The sequence below is a fragment of the Stylophora pistillata genome, chromosome 8 (assembly GCF_964205215.1).
Source record: "Stylophora pistillata chromosome 8, jaStyPist1.2, whole genome shotgun sequence".
In the NCBI taxonomy this organism is placed as follows: Eukaryota; Metazoa; Cnidaria; class Anthozoa; order Scleractinia; family Pocilloporidae; genus Stylophora; species Stylophora pistillata.
The window spans coordinates 23,075,583-23,097,481 of NC_142526.1; the positions used below are offsets into that span (position 1 = coordinate 23,075,583).

Genomic DNA, 21,899 nt, shown 5'->3' on the forward strand with positions numbered 1-21,899 from the left:
ATAGCAATAACGTTTCTTTTCATGAAACAAATCATCTAGACAGCATGAGAATAGTGACGCTTTTCGTTTCCTTGCCTGATTTGAACGGATTTGGTGAAACACTCAAAATTTGGATTAAAGTAATGGTAAGAAAGGTCAGAGCAGTTTTAAATTATTTGTCGAAGGTTATTTGGAATTGCGGCTTCGGTTTTGTTTTTCTTCTCTCTGTGATTGGTCCAGAAACTTTGCACCACATTCTCGACCAATCAAATTCAAAATCAAAACCAATTGCGACTTCTCAATCAAGTTTTCTCGCGCTTCAGTCATCTGCTTATGTTTTTACTTTGAGCCCTTACAGGCCACTTGTGTTATTTTCCATCGTACTGAAGGGCCGTCTTGATTACTTTGGATTTGGATTTGCGACACTTGATCGAAACTGTGCCCTGATATCCCTAATGCAACACTAAACCCGCCTACAAGCGTCCGTCAATCATTCAACCATCGAAACAGGACTAATTTCATGATTCTAGAACATCACTGCAAACAGAGACAGAAGTCTGAATAGGTTAAAAAGAACCATTTCTCAGTTTTTATAAGGTGAAAGAGGATAAAAAGGCAAGATTAAACTAATTTTTACATTTTGTTCATGGCTTTCCACACGTTTCGTCTTTGCACCTTCTTTCAAACAACTCATGAGGATGAATTTATTTTAGTTGAATTTATTCAATAAACAATTAATACATTTTTTATTAGATTCAACCGTAATTTTGAGCGATAAAACCTCTTTTTGCTGTATATGATTAGCCTTGCATCTAGTTTCTAGTTAATTCGACTACCACACACGTAAGCTTTTTTTCTTACTGGTACGACTATATGTATGTAGTCTATTTACTGATTACGAAACAACATAAACCTGCAAACAAACGTCCAAGGTTAACAAAAATTTATAACTAGGGAGGAAGCTAGTTATAATCTAAACGAAACTAAAAAAGACATCTGTTGATAAAAGTTCACTTAAAACGTTCCCTACGAATACGAGGTAAAATATAGTTATGGCCGCGAGAATGGGGCGACCCTCGCCTCTGAATGGGAAGTAGGTCGTGTAGGCAGTGATCGCTGTCTTTCGTGATCTGTGCTCATAACAATTTATCTCTGGCACGAAGAATATCTTTAATTGGTGTAAAATTCAATAGATAACAATATTTGTGGGCACGGTTACAGAACTAATTGATTCAGCTAAGGTATTTACATTCTAACGCGCTTCCCCAAACTTCAACTGCATACAAAAATAATGACATAATTAAGCTATTAAGAGGCTGTCCGCCTAAGAACGGATAAGGCAAATTTCGGACCTTCACCGATTTCCCTGATTTTTACTGTAAAAGTCTAGACTTCTATCCCGTGAACAAATATTGCGTTTATTTTGAACCAGTCTGGTTTTTTCACTTTTATCGAGATATTTTTCAAGGTGACCTCAAATGCACCCGGTTTCCCTCCCGGACCTCTATAATTTAGCTACAAAAGTCGATCGCTGCTGTAGCCGTATTTTCAATTCTAACGAGCTTTCTATTCTATATGTCTAAGATCAACCTTTTGCCATTACGTTAACGGTAAAATAATTACACTGTATTTATTTTTCACTGAGTTACAAATTTTTCAAAATACTTACCTCCATCACTGAAATTTGTGATGCGTGAGGTACATGTGGTTGAAAGCTATTTTCTCTTATGTGGGACCTAATCTCGAGTCAAATCTATTACAGCCTATAAGCACTTACACCTAATAAGTAAATTATGGAATAAAACTTTTGGGCACTCTTCATGGCGCGCCGTAGAGAGCTTTGCGAATTTAACAAATATTCGCCATTTTGATCGAAACCAAAGATAACGCGATCCGCACATGAATCCGATTTCTAAGCCCTAATGGCCTAAAACTGCTTAAAGATAAAGTACCAAATCCTTAATGAAGTATCAAATCGATAAAAGTATTGTCTTGTCCGTTTTACATGGCATGGAGGAAATGTTTCAGATTAATCTTTCTCTGTAGTCATATGCAAATTAGCTGCTTGCGTTCCTTGTTTTTCGACACACGCGTCCAAAATAGTTTCTGTAGCAATATTTGACCATGCAAACAATAGTTTCTATAGAAGTGGAAACGTTACTGCTGTATTCCTTTTGGACTTGAGAAACTTACTTAAAGTTCAAGAGCGCTAGCCTTTGTTTTCAGTTATCAACGACGTGCCAACGGAATTTGTTGTTGAAAAAGTTGTTCATTTCACTCGTGTTTATTAGTGTGGCCAATTTGCCAGATTTGACCATTTCTTCCAGCTATTTGCTAAAGTTTTCCTTTTATGTGGTTAGCAAGTTGTTCATCATCATTTGTAGAATGGCATAACAGTTGGTTTGTTAGCCTAATGGTAAGAGCGCTGAACCGGCGGTTTTGCAAAAGTCAAGGGTTCGAATTACGTTCAAGCATGAATTTTTCAGGTTTATTTTCTCAAATTAAAAGTTTCGTCTATAACTGCGATGAACTTCTTCTCGTTCCGCAGTTCCAATATACTGTATTCATATATTCATCATTTCAAAACGGTATTTGTTGAAGAGGTGAAATTTACATGTTTACTTTTTCAACGTGACTGAGTCAGTTACGCCTGGTCACGCAACATCTAGTTTCAGAAGTTTGTCTTGACGTCGAACCAAACGCGAATCCCGAAGATATGCAATATGATTGAGTCATCGAGAGTAGGAGAATCCTGCCGGGAGAAATTGAAAAATAATACAAATGATCGAAACTGGCATTTTAATAAGCTCCTGCAAAATTCACATATCATTAATTTCTCGAAATTAAGAAAATCACAAACCTATTAACGACTCATACGGTCAGGGTAGTATTTTTTTCCTTTCTTTTTTCTCTTTTAATTTTTGCGAGTTAAGAACATCGCCACAAACTTAATGACGACAAATTTTGAGAGATTTTCGCGAATTTTCTCAGAAGTGATTACGTTAATTCGCTGAGTACAACTGTTTATAGGTTACTTTGAGGCTGTGCCTATTGTTCTAAAACAAACTCGCTCCACAGGCACCATCATTTGTTTTCCTGGGCTATGCAGCTTCTGATATAGTTTAATTAAAGCATTGGCACTCCTGTATAAATGACATCAGTTGCTCAATAAGGTCTTTTTTCCTGTCTCTCGATTTAAATGGTACTTCAAAAAACGAGATTTCTTTGAGCATTGCTATATTAAAAAGACTAAGCTTATTCTCCTTTGCGCACTCGCACAGATTAAAGGCATCGTAGGACAGAGGGTGCTGCGGCTTTAGTTCATTAAGGATGTGTTCCATCAGCCGTTGTCGTTCAGCTTCCTCTTCCTCTAGGGACAGTTCCTTCGGATTTTGCTTGATTTCTTAGGGTGTTCGTTGCCTTTTTCTGTTTGCTGTAAGGCGAGAGAAAAACCCCTACACTTGGCTCTTGGTAAGCCACTCGTCTCGGTCAAACAACCTATTATTCTGCTCGTCTCTTGCCTTTCGCATATCATTCGAAACTTGCTGAGGGTCAGCTTCTAGCCCTGATTGTTCGCCTTGATCAAAATTTGCTGTTAAATAATTCTTAACTTTGCAACTGAATCTAGCGGATCCTGCTCGTGGCTTGGGTAGGGCCCAGCCCATACTGACAGTGTTTACTGGAGTCATTGAGTCACGTACAACCTGGTGGGTACTAGTTTCGCACTGTGGTTCGTCAGTGATGCTGACTGCTGTAGTAAACCTCTCTGCCCAATCTTTACGGAGTTTATCATACACTGTTTCTGACAGCCTTTCATCCTTCACACAATGGTCCCCTACGTTCAAATGTAACTCGAGCTCTGAAAACGTTTGGAAACTCTTCACGCATCCAGGCTCCGAACATTCAAACATGTCCATCTTTGAATCGTCCAAATCATCGTCTTCATTTGAACCCTCTGTTCCAGGAACTGTGTATTCATACACACGTGCATTGAGAAAAGGGAAGAACTCCTTACTTACAACGAGAGCGGTGTCCCCTTGGTCATTTGAAACTAGCTGGTCGTAAGAAATCTCCTTGCTACGCCCTATTCCGTACGACCTTCACGCACGTATACTTTTTTCCCCAAACTGGATGTTGTGTAGCTTGCTAAAACAATCTATCTTGTTCACTTCTAAGGTTCTCTTAGACTCGTCAACTTCACATACGCACGCGGATGTACCTTTCACTGGTCTCCCAGAGAGCGCCTTTCTCATGTCTCCCGCTGTTAGAATGTCGTGTCCTTCGTTGCAGAAACATCGGATGCATGTTTTCATTGGGCACAGGATACGATCACACAATCCTTGCCATACTGTGGCTCTGAAAAGTCATACCGAAAGACTTCAATACCTGCCCGCTGACCAATAAAAGAAGCTGTTAGGAAAACGAGCTCTGTTGCGTCTTGCCGGAAAAAAAAAAACATCTCTTGCTACTGAAGAGATGTTAAGGAAATATTACTGGTAAGATCTTCGATGTCCACTTCTCTGTGGTTGATGATAACTGAATTAGTTGGCGATAAGCGTGCAAAACGAACACTGCTGTTTTACTTAATCAGCGCTTCGTGTGAGATGAAAATGGCCATAAACTCAAAAAATACCTTGCCTTAGAAGTGTGGAATAATATGCTCTTCAGTTAAAAGAGACCGCTCTTTGTGTTTAAGAACATCGTAGAAAAAAAATTTTATGGACACAATTTTAAAGAATGCTAATTTGCATAATTTATTAACTATAAACACAGGTCTTTCCTCTTTAGAACACCAATGTTTTCAACTTAACGGCGAAAAAGTCGCATGATATCTATTTTTCAATATAAAAACCCGCTCTTCAGTTTTATTTCATGATTTGTAACAAGTTCTCAGATCCCAAATTTACCTGTTGGTCGGATCGCGTTATCTTTGATTTCGATCAAAATGGCGAATATTTGTGAAATTTGCAAAGCTCTGTGCGGCGCGCCATGAAGAGTGCCCAAAAGTTTTATTCCATAATTTACTTATGAGGTGTAAGTGCTTATAGGCTGTAATAGATTTGACTCTAGATCAGGTCCCACATAGGAGAAAACAGCTTTTAACCACATGTACCTCACGCATCACAAATTTCAGTGCTCGAGGTAAGTATTTTGAAAAATTTGTAACTCAGTGAAAAATATATACAGTGTAATCATTTGACCGTTAACGTAGTGGCAGAGGGTTGATCTTAGACGTATAAAATAGAAAGCTTTTAAGACTTGAAAATACGGCTTCAGCAGCGATCGACTTTTGTAGCTAAATTATGGAGGTCGGGGGGGGGGGGGAAACTGGGTACCTTTGAGGTCACCTTGAAAAATATCTCGTTAAAATGAAAAAACCGGACTGATTCAAAATAAACGCAATATTTGTTCATGGGATAGAAGTATCGACTTTCACAGTAAAAATCAGGGAAATCGGTGAAGGTCCGAAATTTGCCTTATCCGTTCTTAGGTGGACAGCCTCTTAAAAATAGCCGTCAAATCCTCCTGCAAATGACCATAAAATTTACAAACCCTCATTAAGTAAAGCCTAGAACTGGCTTTACGTGGCAGTAGATCAAAATGAGTGCCCCAGTTACAGGAGTCTCGATTCAGTGAAGGTTACACCTAACAATTTAAGTTCAGGCTTCCTTCCAATTGAGAGTAACGCATCAGGGTAACGCATCAGACTGTCATAGGATCCTTATCTCAAGCAGTCTCTCTCAAATCAAACCTACAACTTGAAGATATCTTCCCCTACTTACAATCTAGAAACTTAGTATTCTTAATGTAGAAATGTCAAGTTGTCATGGCTGCAGGGCACATGACGTCATGCTTTTGCGAAAAGTGAGTTTACCCCCCTCATTTGATCTGTGTGCTAGCCTTTGAACATGCAGCTAGGCACTCAGGGGCAATGCACAAAAATGCCCTTTCTAAGAATTGCAGCACTCCTGTTGCCCTGGTAGCAACGGCTGCTTTAATTTTCTGTACTGCGGGGATACTGAGTTGTTCAAAATCTCCACTTCAATGGTTTTCGCACGAGTCATACAAATGACAACGTATGACAATGACTGGTGATAAGATAGTTTCGTGTAGATCAGCCGACTTTAACATGTTTCAAATTACATACAAGTATAACTGTGTATCTTCGGAGGATTTCAGCGCTCGAATTCCCATGAAAGAAGGTGCAGCACTCGGAATCTGGATGATATACACACGATTTGACTTATATGTCTGTAGCCTTTAAGTTGTGTAGTCCTCTATGCAGGCTGATCATTTTTTTTAAAAGATGACAACCATTCGAATGACATTAGATTTTGTTAGACATTTAAGAATAAACACTAGCGAGAAAAACACACAACGTTTCGATGACTCCATGTCATCATTCTCAAGTGAGAAGAGAATAAAAATGAATAGTTAATTTATACCGTACGAAGGTGGCAAACGTAAAAAGTTTAAAATATTTAAAATATTTAAATAAATAATTGCGCGTGTTAAGTTCATAAATGTAAACTATTAAATAAATAGTTTCGTGCGTATGGAATCCGATTGTTTGTTCAAAGAGGGCTTCATCTTCTTTATGAAAAGCATTTCATGAACTAAACAGTCCAGTTTCCCGGTGCACTTTTTAAGTACGTTGAAATGCTTGGTCAGGTCGCCGATGGTTTGTAGGCCGGAGTCGTTCTTTAGATGTTTGCCGATGGCCGAATTACGGTGCTCATTAATACGTTGATGTAAATGCCGGCTGGTGTACCCGACGTACTCTGCATCACACAGATCACATTTATAATTATATACAACGCATTGTTGGCTAACTATAGGAGGTTTAGGCTCACGTACTCTGAGATCTTCACAGATTTTGCGACTCTTGAACACGGGGTGAAGGATGTGATCGATTTTGTTGCTTAGATCTGATAATTGCCTTTTCACTGCGTCAGCTGACTTTTGATCTTTAAAAGGCAAAACCACTCGGTGAACAGCATTTTCGTTGACGGATAATTGAGCTTGCACTACAGGGTTTTCCGACCTAACTGAGGTGACAAAGTGAGAGATGGTGGAATTGATGAGGTGGTCGGGATACTTGAGGTTTGTAAACATCATCTTTAGATGATCACATTCAGATTGGAAGGACTCCCATGTGGACGACAGGCGGAATGCACGATTCAACATGGTCTTAAGTAGTGATTTCTTGTACCTTTTATCGACGTGGCTCTGGTGATGAAGCAATAGGCCTGTGTTTGTTGGTTTCCGATAAACACTAGTTTCTAGTTTACAGCCTTTCTTGAGCACTTCCATACCGACAAAAGGTAACTTGTTTCGAGATGCTAGCTCCATGGTGAAGTGTATGGACGGATGGCAGTTATTTAGCGTTGATAATAAATCTTCTGCCGCTGGTACACTTGTGACAATAGCAAACGTGTCATCCACGTACCTTCTGTAAAATTCAGGGAGCTTGTTGTCTTGATCTAGTTTCTCTTCGATAGAACAGAGAAATGCGTTTGCCATAAGTGGGCCCAATGGAGAACCCATGGCCACACCGTCGGTCTGCTCGTAAAGATTTTGTTTTAATTCTTAATAGAATTTCTTTAGATTAATCTTCGGCAGTTTTGCCTTTCCGATTCCCTGATTTTCAGTGAACGAATTAGAATTAGAGAGAGGAATTGACTTATCTGTATTTCCGGCCCTTTCCAATTCAACTGCGTTTACAGTTTCGTCAATTTCCACTATCATCTGATGAATAGATTCTCTGAGGTTTCCAGTTTCCTGGATTTGATCTTCGATGTACTCTTCTACCATTAAAGCCAGAATTTCGTCGTCTAGGCTCCAAGGACATTGAGTTTTTCAGTGAGAGCAATCCGCTAAGTTTTCCATTGTTCCGCCAGAGGGGTTCAAATTCATCCAGTAAGGCTTTTACCTTTTCCAGAGTCGTCGTAACGTATCCTTTATGTCCTCCACGGATCTTTCTCTTCTTTTTCAGTTCTTCATCAACCATTTTTCCATAGAGAGTAGATTCTTCTCTGAGTCAAATTCCTGGGTCTCGGCACCGCGTAAAAAATCCAAAAGTGAAAAAAAGAAACTAGAATCCTAATTCCGTAGAAATTATGTAATTAAAATTCACAATAGTCGTTGAATAAACCCTTAAAATTGTAAAAATTCCAAACTGAGGGATTAGAATAAGCGTCAACGAAAGCAAAATAACAACAGCAACAACAACAACCCAAACTAAACTCCGCACTGAAAATAATAAAAACAACTATGATACGCGAGCAAAATGTACACGCCAGACTCTTTTCAATGTCAAGGCTAAGGCCAAAGTCCCCGACGCGATTGGCTAGTTCGCAAAAAATCACGCGCGCCATCCGTGAAAACAAAACAACACGGAGAGGGGAGAGAAAAGTGAGACGAAAGTCAAAGAAACTTTCTACATTATGTGTGATGTTTAAACATACATCAATGTTTGTCGGACATTGAACTACCTAGCCCTAACCCATAACATTGCGTCTTTATCAGAGGGTTACGATATGCGGTAATCTCCGTGCTCCCGATCTGGAAATACTTTCCAGTTGTCCTACTTTACAGAATGCTTTCTAGAGCGCCCTAGAACGTTTCAGTTGGCAAATGATTTCGCTTCGCTCTTGCCATTTTTTTCGTTTACAATGGTTCGCGCGAAGTTTGCGCAGTTTTTTAATCGTCACTCGATGGAACCTGGGAACGAGGCTTGAGTGTTACATCGCCGTGATCGTGATCAAAGAAAAAAGTTGCTAAGTATGGGCCGGGTCGCACTAGAGCCAATTTTGTTTACTTCCAATTTTTGGCGAGGAAAAAATTGGCAAAAATTTCGTAAGGGCCAAATTTTGGCGGTGGTCGCATTGGACCAACATGTTTGAGCCAAAACTTTGCTGATTGACACGTCTCGTACTTTACTTTTTTTTTTCCTTTGCTTTCATTTGTGTTGTTGTTTCCACCACTGTTACTGCTTTCCACACTTGTAATCGAAGCGAGCGAAGGAGACTGACTTGCTTCGATGTTTGCAAGGGACGGAGATTGTCTTGCCGCCGTCTCTTCGCTATTGAATTGGTGCCGGTAGCCGGATCCAGGGTAGGAGTCATAAGCATTTCCAAAAAATTGCCGCTCGTATTCCGCGTTTCCATTGTAAAAACCGTAGAAAGAATGGTTAGATGGATCGGGAAAAAATAATTTTGTCCCGACGTCGTACGAGCTAATCTGCACTAGCCGAACAAAGTAATTTTTCCCGCCGTAACTTGATCCAAGTATTTTGAAGAAAAATGACAGCTCAATGGTTAAACAAACATAATTGTTTGCTTTGCCAAAATTTGGAAGCCTCCGAGGCAGCACCTCGGCTTCTTTGAAGATTGGCGAAAATTTGGCATTCCGCAAAAAATTGGCGAGTTTTTGAAACTGGGGGTCGCACTTATTTTACGCTACTTCGTGACAGATTTATTACTTATGCAAAGAAAATTGGCTAAGGCAGGGGGCGCACTTACGCTTTTGGTGTTTACATTGGACATAAAATCTGTCATCGCGTGCTTGAGACAAGTGCGATCCTTTTGTCGCAACCAGACATAACTATGTCCGAAGGACCTAAAGATCAAATAAGCCGATGTCCTGCCTCGAGGCAGGCCATATCTCGTCTTATCGCCTTATCGCCTTAAAATAACAATTTTTGTTTTTCTTCTCGAGTTTGACTAATGGTCGTGGGTCGTGTGTCGTGGGTACAAGTCGTGGGTCGTGGGTGTGGGTGTGGGTGTGGGTGTGGGTGTGGGTAAAAGTCGTGGGTGTGGTTAATACTTAATAATAAAAGTAACCATTTAAAATGTTAAATATAATAATACATAAATTTTATACAACCCTGTCATTCATTAATTTAACTGTTCTTTCTTCTAGTTATTTTATGTTGTTTATTCAATTTACCCTACTTTACGTCTATTTTTATCTGTTATCTCACTGTCAATCAATTACTTTCAGTTTCGCGACGCATTCCGAGATCTCGTTTGATAACAAAGGGAAGAGAGATAAATCTTGTAATTACACACTGTGTTCACGTTTTTCGAGCTGTGCGGTCTGCGGTCTGCGTTCTGCGTTCTGCGTTTCGAGACACCCGAGTTGCTTTGTACGATTGTACCAAAAATGATTTCATATAGTAGTACTATAACGTTAAAATTGCGACAGCGCTCGTGAATTCTATATTTGCGGCTAAAGTCAGGGGCCAAGGAACAGAAATTCCGAGATCTCGTCTGACAACATCAATGACAAAAGAATGATAGATAAATCTGGTAATTACACACTGTATACACAAAGAAAAACTGATTGTACACAAGTCGACTGACTCAAAAGGCACACACATAACCTCTGCCAGACTGGTAACTCGACAGTGGAGGATCGTAAACGCGATATTAGCTGTGGTCACACTACAGGGTTTTGTCCCAGGGAAACTTGACTTGTTGACAGTTTGAGGCTTGAAAAACGCAAGAGAACAAAAGAATGTCCTGTGGATTTCCCTTGACAACTACCCTAGAAAGCAGAAAAAGGGAAAAATCAAATCCCAGAGTAGCCGACCAATGGACGCTCGTCGGCGATCGCGCTGGTGACAGATCCGGAATTATCGTGTTGTGAAACTAATTTAATGTAATTACAAGATTTATCTCTCTTTCTGTCTCGAAACTGAAACTAAATAATTTCATTGACAGTGAGATAACAGATAAAAATAGATGTAAAGTAGGGTAAATTGAATAAACAAAATAAAATAACTAGAAGAAAGTACAGTTAAATTAATGAATGACAGGGTTGTATAAAATTTATGTATTATTATATTTAATATTTGAAATGGTTACTTTTATTATTAAGTATTAACCACACCCACACCCACACCCACACCCACGACCCACGACTTGTACCCACGACCCACGACCCACGACCATTAGTCAAACTCTTTCTTCTCTCGCAATTTCGATCAAATCTGAAATACAGCAAAAATTTGGATTTTCGCAATCCTGCAAAGACAACACGTGTGCACAGCTAGCTATCGGTTCAATGTTTTAGTCACAGGTTTTCTCGACACACGTTTTATCTGGTCCCTATGGCGAATTTCAACCCATACCAATTTACAAATTTGCGTTATTCACCTGATTATTCTCAGTATGGGAATGGCTTGTTTTCACCCTTTGACTCGCAGATATTTTCCCATTTTTTCGCATCCGTCGACGTCGGTTTAAAGCGGCAAGAGCCAACATTTGCCGTTGGCGAGTGTTGTACAATGCGTACAAATCAATAAGGTTTTGTACATTGAACAAATAAAACAGAGAATGAAGAAATGTCGCTCATAAAACTAGCACAAGCTTCATGTCTACAAAGTTTTATTTGGTACTCTTCTCGCGCGTGAAATATTGAGTTGATAGTCTGGTTGCAAATATCCTTTATGTCACACAAGTGCGACCTCCATGACTCCCGTGGTGTAAATGTCGCGACATATTTGTGGGACAACTTAAGACGCGACATAAAAAAAATAAGGCCACAGTGCGACCCCTGCCTAAAATTCGCTCTAATGCGACTCGGTCCTATGTCACCGTTTTTGGCCGATAGAACAGAGAGAACGATGACGCCGTCATAACAATTATTACGAAACACTCTTACGCAGCACAATATTTTTGCTCAGTCATTTTTATGATTGCATGTAAATAACGACAAAGGCAATTAAAGTAAAGACAATTACGAATTCAAATGACTGATAGCTTAACCTTGGACAGCAATCCTAACCTTGAGTAACCTAAGCAGTGTCTTTGGTTACATAAAAGAAACGCTATTGCTTAATACCAGCTGATTGTATTAAGCATTGTTAGCTGGCCACGGGAGTTTCTAGCTATGGCCTCCGTTTCGATAGAAACGATTTTCGAATCTCTCACCTTCGGGAATGTTCTTCTTCTGTTATTTCTGCTTTTTTTGCTACATTATTTCATGGTAGTGTATGAGTTTAGGAATATGCCGCCCGGGCCACGCGTGACGACGCTTCCAGTTCTGGGAAATATATTTTCCTTGGACTTAAATGCGGAGAAACTTACAGATACTTTTAATGGGTAAGTGTTCTTGAACCGTCTTTCTCTCAAATCAATTTTTCTCTGCCTACTTTCAAAATGAGCATACTTTTTCAGATTAATAGTCGAACAATTAATGGTTGGGAATGCATCGGTCAGGGTGTAATTAATCCCAGGCAATTTCGCAAGGATAAAAGTAGTTACGGGAGCTGCAATGGCTCTCTGGATATTTTTCTTAATTTGTTACCTTGAGTTTTTTTAACTTTCTTCCTAAACAAACCCACGTAGACGAGTATCACGTTTGATTTGAAACAGAATTGTAAACTCCCGGATAAACGAATTCCAAGTTACTTTTGCGATCCTGTCAAACAAAAGGTGTTTATTTTACGTGTATTGCGTAAGGTCAGTAACCTTAAAATGTTTTCCCTCAAAACGGATCGTGAAACCAATAACTTTGTGTACGTCAGATGTGCCAACCTGTCGTTGGTATATTTTTGGTGCCTGGTTTTCTCTTGGTATATAGCACGGAGACATAAACGTTCATTTGAAGTCATTTTTTTCAGCAGAATAAATATGTGGATTACGTTACACAAGTTAGTCAAGGGTGCCTAAAAAATTGTTCTTCATTAATCCTTTGACAGAAATTGTGATTTGGATGCCCTGCTCTCACACATGTGCATATTCTTCTACTGATTCATGCTCTAACTTTTGGTTGTTATGTATTTTTCCAAAGGAAAGGTCGCTCAAGGTTGTATGAATTGTGAGCATCAGTAAAGGTGTTATCAAGTAAACATTCAGGGTCACGTTCTTGGACGAATTTTTGTCATACTTGTGACCTCTTCAGTCGGTGTCTTGTAACTGACTCGTACCAATCCTCCAAATTTAAATACGTTGAACGCAAATCGCCTGACTTCGTTCCCAGTGGGGAGCAGAATCTCAGCTATTAATTATAGTTCAACTTTCTGTAATACTTGGCATCTATGGCTTCTGTATTATGTGTGAAAGTCAGACATCTATTAAGCATTGCGTCTTCATCGGAGCTACGGTAGTCTCCAAGCTCCCGATCCGATCTTCATCTTCATAATTTCTGAAATATATATACTAATTGACTTAGTGAGAAGGCGCGCTCTTCTGCTTGTCATGAACTTTCGCCGTAACCGAGAGTCAGCTATTTTACGGTCCAGCTCGAACTAACCCAGTACCCTAGTATTTGTCATAGAAACACTACTCTTTCTCCTTCTTCCTTTCTTTGTATTTTTTTCGGAATGCCCTTCCGACATTATTTTGGAGCAAATCATGTTTGTTTGTTTGTTTGTTTGTTTTATTATTTTATAGAACATTAGAAGCAAATTTACACAAATTTACAGCAAATCATGTTTGTTTGTTTGTTTTTGTTTGTTTGTTTGTTTATTATTATTTTTGTAGAACATTAGAAGCAAATTTACACAACCCGCATATAACATTAGCTAGTCTTGGTGGGTATTAGTACTAAATAAGTAGATACTACACATTGCAAGCTAAAGACTGAAGTTTCATTACCACAATAAACTAAAGAGATATGACAGTAAACTAAAGAGATTTCATTACTACAATATTATTGGGGTTATAAGCCATGCATTAGTTTACTACCTCATAAGCTAAAAGATACGTACAGTTATCATACAAATTAAATACAATAAAATTACTAGTGAGTTAAAACAAGACATAATAATCAAATACAGGCAGAGCAGACTGGAAAGTAGAGAGCAGAGAATTGTGATCTACGGATGTGAGCGAAGTACTACAGTTATAATTCTCGATAATCATTGGTATTGAATTTCAATATTAGTGAATGGGCGTCAACATAACAGTCCTCAATCCCAAGTATAGCCTGTCAAAAGCAACTTATGAATTTTCCTTTTAAATGCTCTTTTCGTGAGCTTACGCAAGTCAGGGTTTAGACAGTTCCATAATCTCGTACCAAACGCAGAGAAAGACTTAAATTTCACATGCAATCTAGATTTCTGTACATAAAAATTCTCTGTGGAAGAAAAACGCGTGTTATATGTATGGACGTCAGATGAATTAATAAAAAGTTCGCGAATATTCCTACGTGTAGAGCTAGTAGAAACGTCATACATTATGGCAGAAATGGTTTCAAAATAGAGCATATTAATGGGTAGGATACTCGAAGTTATAGAAAGAGGGATAGCTCGAGATATTTTGCTGGAGAAGAAAATCAATCGGAGTGCACGCTTTTGCAAGGTGAGAATCTTTTTTAAATCACTCTGAGCTGCCTGGCCCCAAGCAGCTATACCGTAGAGCGTGTAGGAAAAATCAGCGAAGGGTATTTAAAGGTACATGATGTCTAAGCCTAGCAATTATACCGACTATTTTGCTAATCTTCGAAGCAATATGAGGCCTCCAGGTTAAATTCTTGTCAATTAGTACACCCACCAATTTTACATAATCTTTGCATTCAAGAAGTGTGAATCCATTGTTGTTGTTATCCGGAATTCTGATACATAGCTGATGATTAATTCTTATTTGTGCTGGCCTAAAATCTGATTTCTTCACGTTAATGGTTAGTTTATTAGCATTAAGCCCATCACAAACATTTTTTAGCTCATTATTAACTACGGTTTCCAGGGATTTCAAGTCCTTGTCAGCATATAACAGGTTTGTGTCATCAGCAAACAGATAAAAGCCAAGTTTATTGCTACAAAGATGAATGTCATTAATATAAATCAAGAAAATTAAGGGGCCTAACACAAGTCCTTATAGAACTCCAGTTACCGAGTTTTTCTTAGATGAAATATGGTCATTTTCAATATGCGTTGTTTGCGTTCGATTAGTTAAATACGACGAGCACCACTCATGTACAATACCTCTTATCCCATAATGGTGCAATTTATCAAGTAGAATAGTGTGATAGACAGTATCAAATGCTTTTTTAAAATCGAGAAAAATACCACATGTGAACATTTCTTGTCCATATTAGTTTGTACTGTATTCACCATGTCCAAAATTGCATGCTGAGTGGAAAATTTCTCTCTGAAGCCATACTGGGCTTCAAATAATAGTTCATTATATTCTATGTATGATTTGAATCGGTTGTACATAATTTTTTTCAAGATTTTATTGAAGACTATCATTCGATAGTTAAGTGAATTTAACCTTACATCATTAATTTTCATTTGCCATCAAACCATATTAACGTTTCCACACTACTCCTCTGCTTTTTTTTAGGTTGAAGGAAAAGTACGGACGAGTTTTCTCCCTAAAACTTGGAAGCTACAAGGTTGTAATGGCAGCATCTCCGGACGCCGTTCATGAACTGCTTGTTAAGAAATCCGCTGATTATGCAGGAAGACAGCAGACTTATGCTCTATCTTCAATAACCCTCGGTGAGCGGTCTTTCACATTATTTTAATCTAGATTCAATCCAGTTTAAGTATCGTATAACACAACACTGAAATTTTCTTTCTTCGACCCCTTAAATTCTATGTCAACCTTTTAACCCTGGGAACCTGATCGTGTTTTGAATAACACAAAAAAGATGCTATTGCTTTCATCTCTACGGGTCGTTTGAGTGAAGCTTTCACTCTTTAAGGCTAAGGGGCACAACACCGCTGGCATGCTATTCATTCTTCCTTTGCACATTTGTTCTAAATATTTATTACCCTTCTTACTCTGGTAAACATGAGATGATCACCTTTTCGGGAGAAAACAGTTTAGGACCAGATAACCTTTACGTATGAAACAATTCTTTCCTTTTTCTTTTTTGTACAGGAGGGAGAGATGTCGTCTTTTCTCATTATGGCCCAGGTTGGAAGCTTCATCGCAAACTCTTTACGACAGCCTTACGTCAATACTTATCGGATATTCCTTTGATCGAAAGCCGAGTGTTAGTACAGGCAAAGAAACTTACAAAATATATGGAAACGTTAAAAGGAAAGCCTTTTGATCCCTCTGAAAGCTTAAACCGAACCGTTGCTGACGTTATCTGTGGCATCACTTTCGGAGAAGGATACGACACCACCAACCCAAATTTGGACAGGCTCCTGAAACTTAACGTTGATTTTGTTTCAGACCACGATAATGTACAGCTCGTGAGGATACTGGACTTTGTCCCAGTAACACAGTACCTACCTATTAAGGCTTACGATCGATTCATTCAGCCTTTCTACAAAATGTTCGATATCATTCGCATATTCTTGCGAGAGCGAGAGAAAAATTTTGATCCTGAGCAACCCATTCAAGACTTGATCTCAGGTCTCATTCTCGCCAAAAAAGAGGCCGAACGAGAAAATGACCCGGAAAAGGCCGCATTCCTATCCGAGGATTACTTCGTTAATACCGTGGAAGACATGTTCATCGCCGGTTATGAAACTACAGGTACCACAATGAGGTGGGCATTGGCCATGTTGGTTAACTACCCAAAGTACCAAGAGGATATTCAACGACAATTAGATGAGGTAGTTGGTGACCGAACACCGTCATTGAATGATCGACCCAGCCTGCCCCTGATACACGCTACCATCATAGAAACGCTTCGCCTTGGAAACGTAGTTCCGCTTGCAGTGCCACATTCTACCCTGAATGATACGACTCTCTGCGGCTACCGTGTCCCTAAAGGTACGATAGTGCTTCCTAACACAGAGTCGGTTCACCTGGATCCCAAATGCTGGGAAAACCCAACTGAGTTCAACCCTTACCGTCACCTTGACGATGAAGGAAAGCTGATCACTAACCAAGGTAATTACTTCCCATTCGGAGCGGGACGACGGTTCTGTGCTGGCGAACCCCTGGCTAAGGTCGAGTTGTTTTTATTCATGTCATGCTTATTGCAGAAATTTACGTTCGTGGCTGAAAAAGATGGGTGTCCGCCTAAGTTGAAAGGCTTGTACGGCTTTACACAATTTCCTGCTCCTTATAAGATACGCGCCATTAAACGAAAATGAGATGGAATTTTGACCAAGTGTTTTTACTCCACGGAAAGCTCGGAGAACATTATGTTAGCAGTTTCCTCCTTTACATTTATTACGCCATGATAAACTTGTACCTTTCATTTCGGATTTTTTTTATCTTTGTAACGGTGAGTGCTGAGCAAATGTATGAGTGCAGACGCACCACTTTGTTCACTTATTAAGAGGATAAGCTTGGGCTCAGTGTAACCTAATTTTTCTTTTAAGCTTGCTGTAATCTTTTCCCACGTTACATCGGGTTAAGTTTGGTCTGATTCATTTGGCCTTCATCACCAGCGTTGCAGATTGCTCTGAAATCATCAATACATTTAGCTTTTTACGGTTCCTTGTCATAGTACGATCAAACTGATTTAAACATTCTCCGAGTATTTTTAGAACATTAGAAAACAAATCTACACGGGGTATCCTCTATTGTGCTTTATTAGGTCTTATAGCACGTCTAGGGCTTAATAATCGTTTCCTACCCTAAGTTAGTATCATTTGCCTGAAAATGCCTTAATGAAAAATATAATTACTGGTGTCAGTAGCAACATTTTTCGGATTAAACCGAAGTTTATTTCCTCAGCTTACTCATGATGTTCTTTCGTTCACGACCTGTCGAATAGTGCCGCGCGTCAAGCCACCCAATAGAGTTAGGACCAAGTGCGATTACTAAACTGTGAGAATGAGTCGTGCAGCGATAACTATGCCACCTCGAAATATTCTTAGACATGAGTTGAAATCACTTAAATTTAAACTGGAAATGTTATAATTTTTTGCCGAATAGGTTATACTTCTTCACTCGATATCTATACAAGGTATTATTAATTTGGGTATCACTTGATATCGGCCTAGGTTAGTGGTTGTCTAATAATTCTAGTGTGAATTTGTGAACGCATAGTAAATTTCTCGATTAGGTAGTCGAGTACAAGTTTATTAATACATTTGTACATCATCACTGTGTCGTTCAAATCAATTCTGTCATTAACAGGCAGCTAGTTTAGCGATTTAACAGCTTGTGAGATGTGATCGAAACTTTTAAAGCGAAGAACAACACCGGGAGCAAAATTCTGTACTAACTGAAGTTTGTTGATGTTATGCCTGTTTACTAGTATTAGACCAAACAGTTGAGCAATAATATAACTTACTAAAAACGAAGGAATTCATAAGAAGAAGTATTGTTTTCTTATTCTATTGATTTGTACGATTTTATGTAAGCAGGTAGAGGCTGTTTTAGTAATGTGTTCGTTGTAAGTTAGTGATTGTTCAATATAAATGTCAAGATCTTTAGCAACAGTAGAGGGTGTAAATTCTTTTCCGAGCACCCGAATAGATGCTGTGGGCAGCTTATTGCTTATTAAGAAGTTGAGACAAACTGGTAGTTAACACTTTAGTCTTATCAGGATTTATTAATAAATAGTTTTGGCAACACCATCTGGAGACTTGTTCCAGGTCCGCATTTAGATTATGAATTGCGGTGGACATGTCCGATGAGGGAAAGGACAGGTATAGTTTAGCATCATAAACATAACAGGCCGATTTGCAGTGAGTAGGGACAGACAACAGGTCATTTACATAAATAGTAAACAGGACTGAGCCCAATATTGATCCCTGAGGAACTCCATACTTCAGGGTAAGTGCATCAGTGGTAGCATCATGGATGCGTACTTTTTGACTGCGGCCAACAAGGTAGCTATCGAACCAGTCATGACTTGAGGATGTAACACCAAGAGCCAGTAGTTTCTGCAGTAGAATATCATGTCTAATGCTGTCAAAGGCCTTTGACATATCGAGTAAAACTAGAGCTGAGATCTTTTTATTATCGATTGCCTGCAAGAGGTCGTCAGTGACACGTAGAAGGGCAGTCTCAGTTGAGTGAAACTTTCGGTTACCACTTTGCGTTTTGGCCAATAACTTATTTTCTGTTAGATAACTAACAAATTGTCCATGCGCCGATCGTTCAAATACCTTTGAAAGGATAGGGAGTAGCTAAATAGGTCGATTATTGCACGGATCTTCAGAATCCCCTGACTTTAAAATAGGAGTAACCTCGGAGATTTTCCATGCCCCTGCAAACGTTCCAGTGTGAAAGAAGTAGTCCATAATACTAGCGGTTGACGGAAGAATTACATGTAGAAAATCCTTGAGTACACGCGCGGGTACTCTGTCGTAGCCAGGTGCTTTGTTTGAAGAAAATCCTTTAATGACACGCTCAACATCCTTGTCTAACACCGAATGAAACTGAAAAGCTTCTGAGCGCTGATCAGGTAAAGGTTCCATAGTTGACGAAGCAGGATGGATATTAAAATTACGTTGAATTGCGAGGTCACGAACTTTCTGGGCAGTCACACTCCCCACTGACGTAAAGTATTCGTTGAATCTATTAGCCAGGGCGGTTGGATTTTCAGTTATTAATTGGCGATTCTCACTTTTCCTTGGTAGCAAATTATTGATAATCTCCAGATTGCATTGGTGTTTCTATTGCTCTTAAGTAATTCAGTTCGCACATGAGCCTTTTCTGCAAATCTTAACTCGCGTTTCACTTCCTGTCTGAAGCATCTATATACGTTCCAGTGAAGACGGTCGTTTGACCTAATCGCTCTTCCATGCCATATGTCGCGGGTGTTCATTAGCTGGCGAATTTCATCTGTAATAAAAGGATGTGGTCTGGCCTTTATCTTAATCCTGTTTATCGGGGCATGATTGTATAAAACATCCAAAAACAACGAGCTAAATGTGTCCACCTGATCGTCGAGATCATCAACCATGGAAATCATGTGGAATGGTACAAATGCCAGGTCCTCACGAAAGCACTCTGCATTATAGCGAGAGTAACTCCTGATAGTAACATAGGAAGGCTTAATGGAGCACTCTGATGAAACCGCCCTATAATTTGAAAACCCGAAAAATTCAGTTATTTCATTATAATGTGAATATTTAGTGATTAATAAAGCCTTTTAAATAATAATTTTAGTTGAAAGTCAATTCTAGGGCGAGAAATTACGATTTGAAAACCGTTCCGCCATTAATTTTCTTAATCACGGGCAACTTATCTTCGGTCAGCGGTCCTTCCCATTGTGACGTAGATTACTCAACACACTTCTATATTTATATGCAAACCTCGTGAAATTTAGTGAAATAGTCTTAGTCTTAGTGTTATAAGAAGCAATATATTCGATCAAAATACTGGTTTTGAAAATTAGCCACGATCACGGCGCGTCAAATCAGTAATCTACGTCACGGTCCCTTCCATTGTGACATAGATTACTCAACACACTTTTATATTTATACAGAAACCTCGCGAAATTTAGTGAAATAGCCTTAGTCTTAGTGTTATAAAAAGCAATATAGACGATCAAAATACTGTTTTTGAAAATTAGCCACTAGCACGGCGCGTTAAATGAGTAATCTCCAAACTCGCGCCAGTCTTCTTGAGCCTGCGAGGTGATTACGAAAATTAATGGCGGAACGGTTTTCAAATCGTAATTTCTCGCCCTAGAATTGACTTTCAACTAAAATCATTATTGAAAAGGCTTTATTAATCACTAAAAATTCATATTATAATGAAATAACTGAATTTTTCGGGTTTTCAAATTATAGGGCGGTTTCATCAGAGTGCTCCTTTAAGTCTAGGAGTTTTAAGAGTTAAGACGAGGTAGATAAGATGATGGTCACTTATAGAGCAGGAGAGGAAGTCAAAGAGACTTACAATGTTCTTATTTGTAGTCATAATGACGTCAATTAGGGATATAGTGGTCTCAGTAATTCTTGTAGGTTTCTCAACCAGCTGATTAAAGTTGAAAGTTGAGATGAATTCCCGCAATGATTTAGTCTCGGGGGGTAGAGGCCAGTAGGTTGCAGTTTAGGTCTCCAAGTATAATAATGTCCAAGCCCATAAGTAATGCGTCAACAAAGCACTTAGCAAGATTTTCGAAGCAGCTAGTAGGTTTGTCTGGAGGTCGACAAGTATTACAAACTAAAAATGACTTATAACTTCTGCACTGTACTCTTCGCCAAAGCTGTTGAAAACCATCCTCACAAGCCAGTGATAGGTCATCCAGGACAGTAATTGTGAGGTTTAACTTAGCATAGATGCATAAACCACCTCCATTTTTGTATGTTCCGCGATCCTGTCTGAACAATTGGTAGCCAGAGATCTCAAGACTTGCATCGCTCACAGTTAAATCTGTCCACGTTTCAGATATCGTGAAGATATCAAACTTGTTTAATAGAATCGTGTCTTTAACAAGGCAGAAATGTACCCTAGATTTCAAGGAGCGGACGTTTAGGTGAGCAACTTTGATGTTTGACCTCAATTCCCTCGGTATCTTATGCATGGCCGAATTAGTTTGCCTGTTGGGTCCCGATGGGGGATGAACATCTCCGCTTCGGACTATGACAACGTCCGTCGGGTTGAAAGAAGCTGTACAGTTCGCAGAATACGCCACTCTTGACTTCAGAAATCTCTTACGATGTCCAGAAACAGAATGGCCGTCGACTCGTGTCAGGTCTGCCAGCAATCTCGGTTTAAATTTTTGCAGCAAGATGTTAAAAATCAGAAGAATATTGTCCCCAAGGCCCGCTTCAGCATTCCGAAAGTGCTTAGGAGAGTCTGAATTAGCGGAGTACAAAGATAGGAGCAACAAACTTAACAAAATTATTAAGAAAGTCAAGACATGTCCTACCGCCATGGCTGAAACCGCTGTAATCGCTTCTGAGTGTTCCTAGCAAGATTATGGAATCTTGTGTCTCTGATACAGTCGTTCGACATGTTTAACCAAAATAATCTGGTCACAGATAAACAGTGGGCCTACCGCGAGGGACACTCTACTGAACTATTGCTGGTACATCTCGCGGAAATCTGGAGAACAGCAACAGATGCCAACAAAGTCGTTGCTGTGGCGTT

General features: G+C 39.3%; 2 protein-coding genes and 2 pseudogenes across 2 annotated transcripts; 1 reads left to right on the forward strand and 3 right to left on the reverse strand.

Moving 5' to 3' along the window:
* Positions 1-2,865: 2,865 nt before the first annotated feature.
* On the reverse strand, positions 2,866-4,292 carry LOC148725543 (uncharacterized; annotated as a pseudogene).
* Positions 4,293-5,996: 1,704 nt separating this feature from the next.
* LOC148725544 (uncharacterized) lies at positions 5,997-7,657 on the reverse strand. Its single transcript, XM_088730930.1, has one exon. The coding sequence runs from the start codon at positions 7,525-7,527 to the stop codon at positions 6,514-6,516; it is 1,014 nt and encodes a 337-aa protein (XP_088587056.1). The 5' UTR covers positions 7,528-7,657; the 3' UTR covers positions 5,997-6,513.
* On the reverse strand, positions 7,570-8,410 carry LOC148725545 (uncharacterized; annotated as a pseudogene).
* A 3,389-nt stretch (positions 8,411-11,799) lies between these two features.
* LOC111343594 (steroid 17-alpha-hydroxylase/17,20 lyase) lies at positions 11,800-18,427 on the forward strand. The gene is made up of 3 exons (XM_022950776.2): positions 11,800-12,089; positions 15,276-15,433; positions 15,819-18,427. Exons 1-3 carry the CDS (start codon positions 11,878-11,880, stop codon positions 16,988-16,990), a joined length of 1,542 nt encoding a protein of 513 aa, XP_022806511.2. The 5' UTR covers positions 11,800-11,877; the 3' UTR covers positions 16,991-18,427.
* Positions 18,428-21,899: the final 3,472 nt, after the last annotated feature.

Excerpts from the sequence above, each read along its gene's own strand:
- LOC148725544 (XM_088730930.1), bottom strand. The coding sequence starts at position 7,527 with ATGGGTTCTCCATTGGGCCCACTTATGGCAAACGCATTTCTCTGTTCT.
- LOC111343594 (XM_022950776.2), top strand. The coding sequence starts at position 11,878 with ATGGCCTCCGTTTCGATAGAAACGATTTTCGAATCTCTCACCTTCGGG. Across the intron at positions 12,090-15,275 it reads CTTACAGATACTTTTAATGG|GTTGAAGGAAAAGTACGGAC; the intron begins GTAAGTGTTCTT and ends GCTTTTTTTTAG. Across the intron at positions 15,434-15,818 it reads TCTATCTTCAATAACCCTCG|GAGGGAGAGATGTCGTCTTT; the intron begins GTGAGCGGTCTT and ends TTTTTTGTACAG.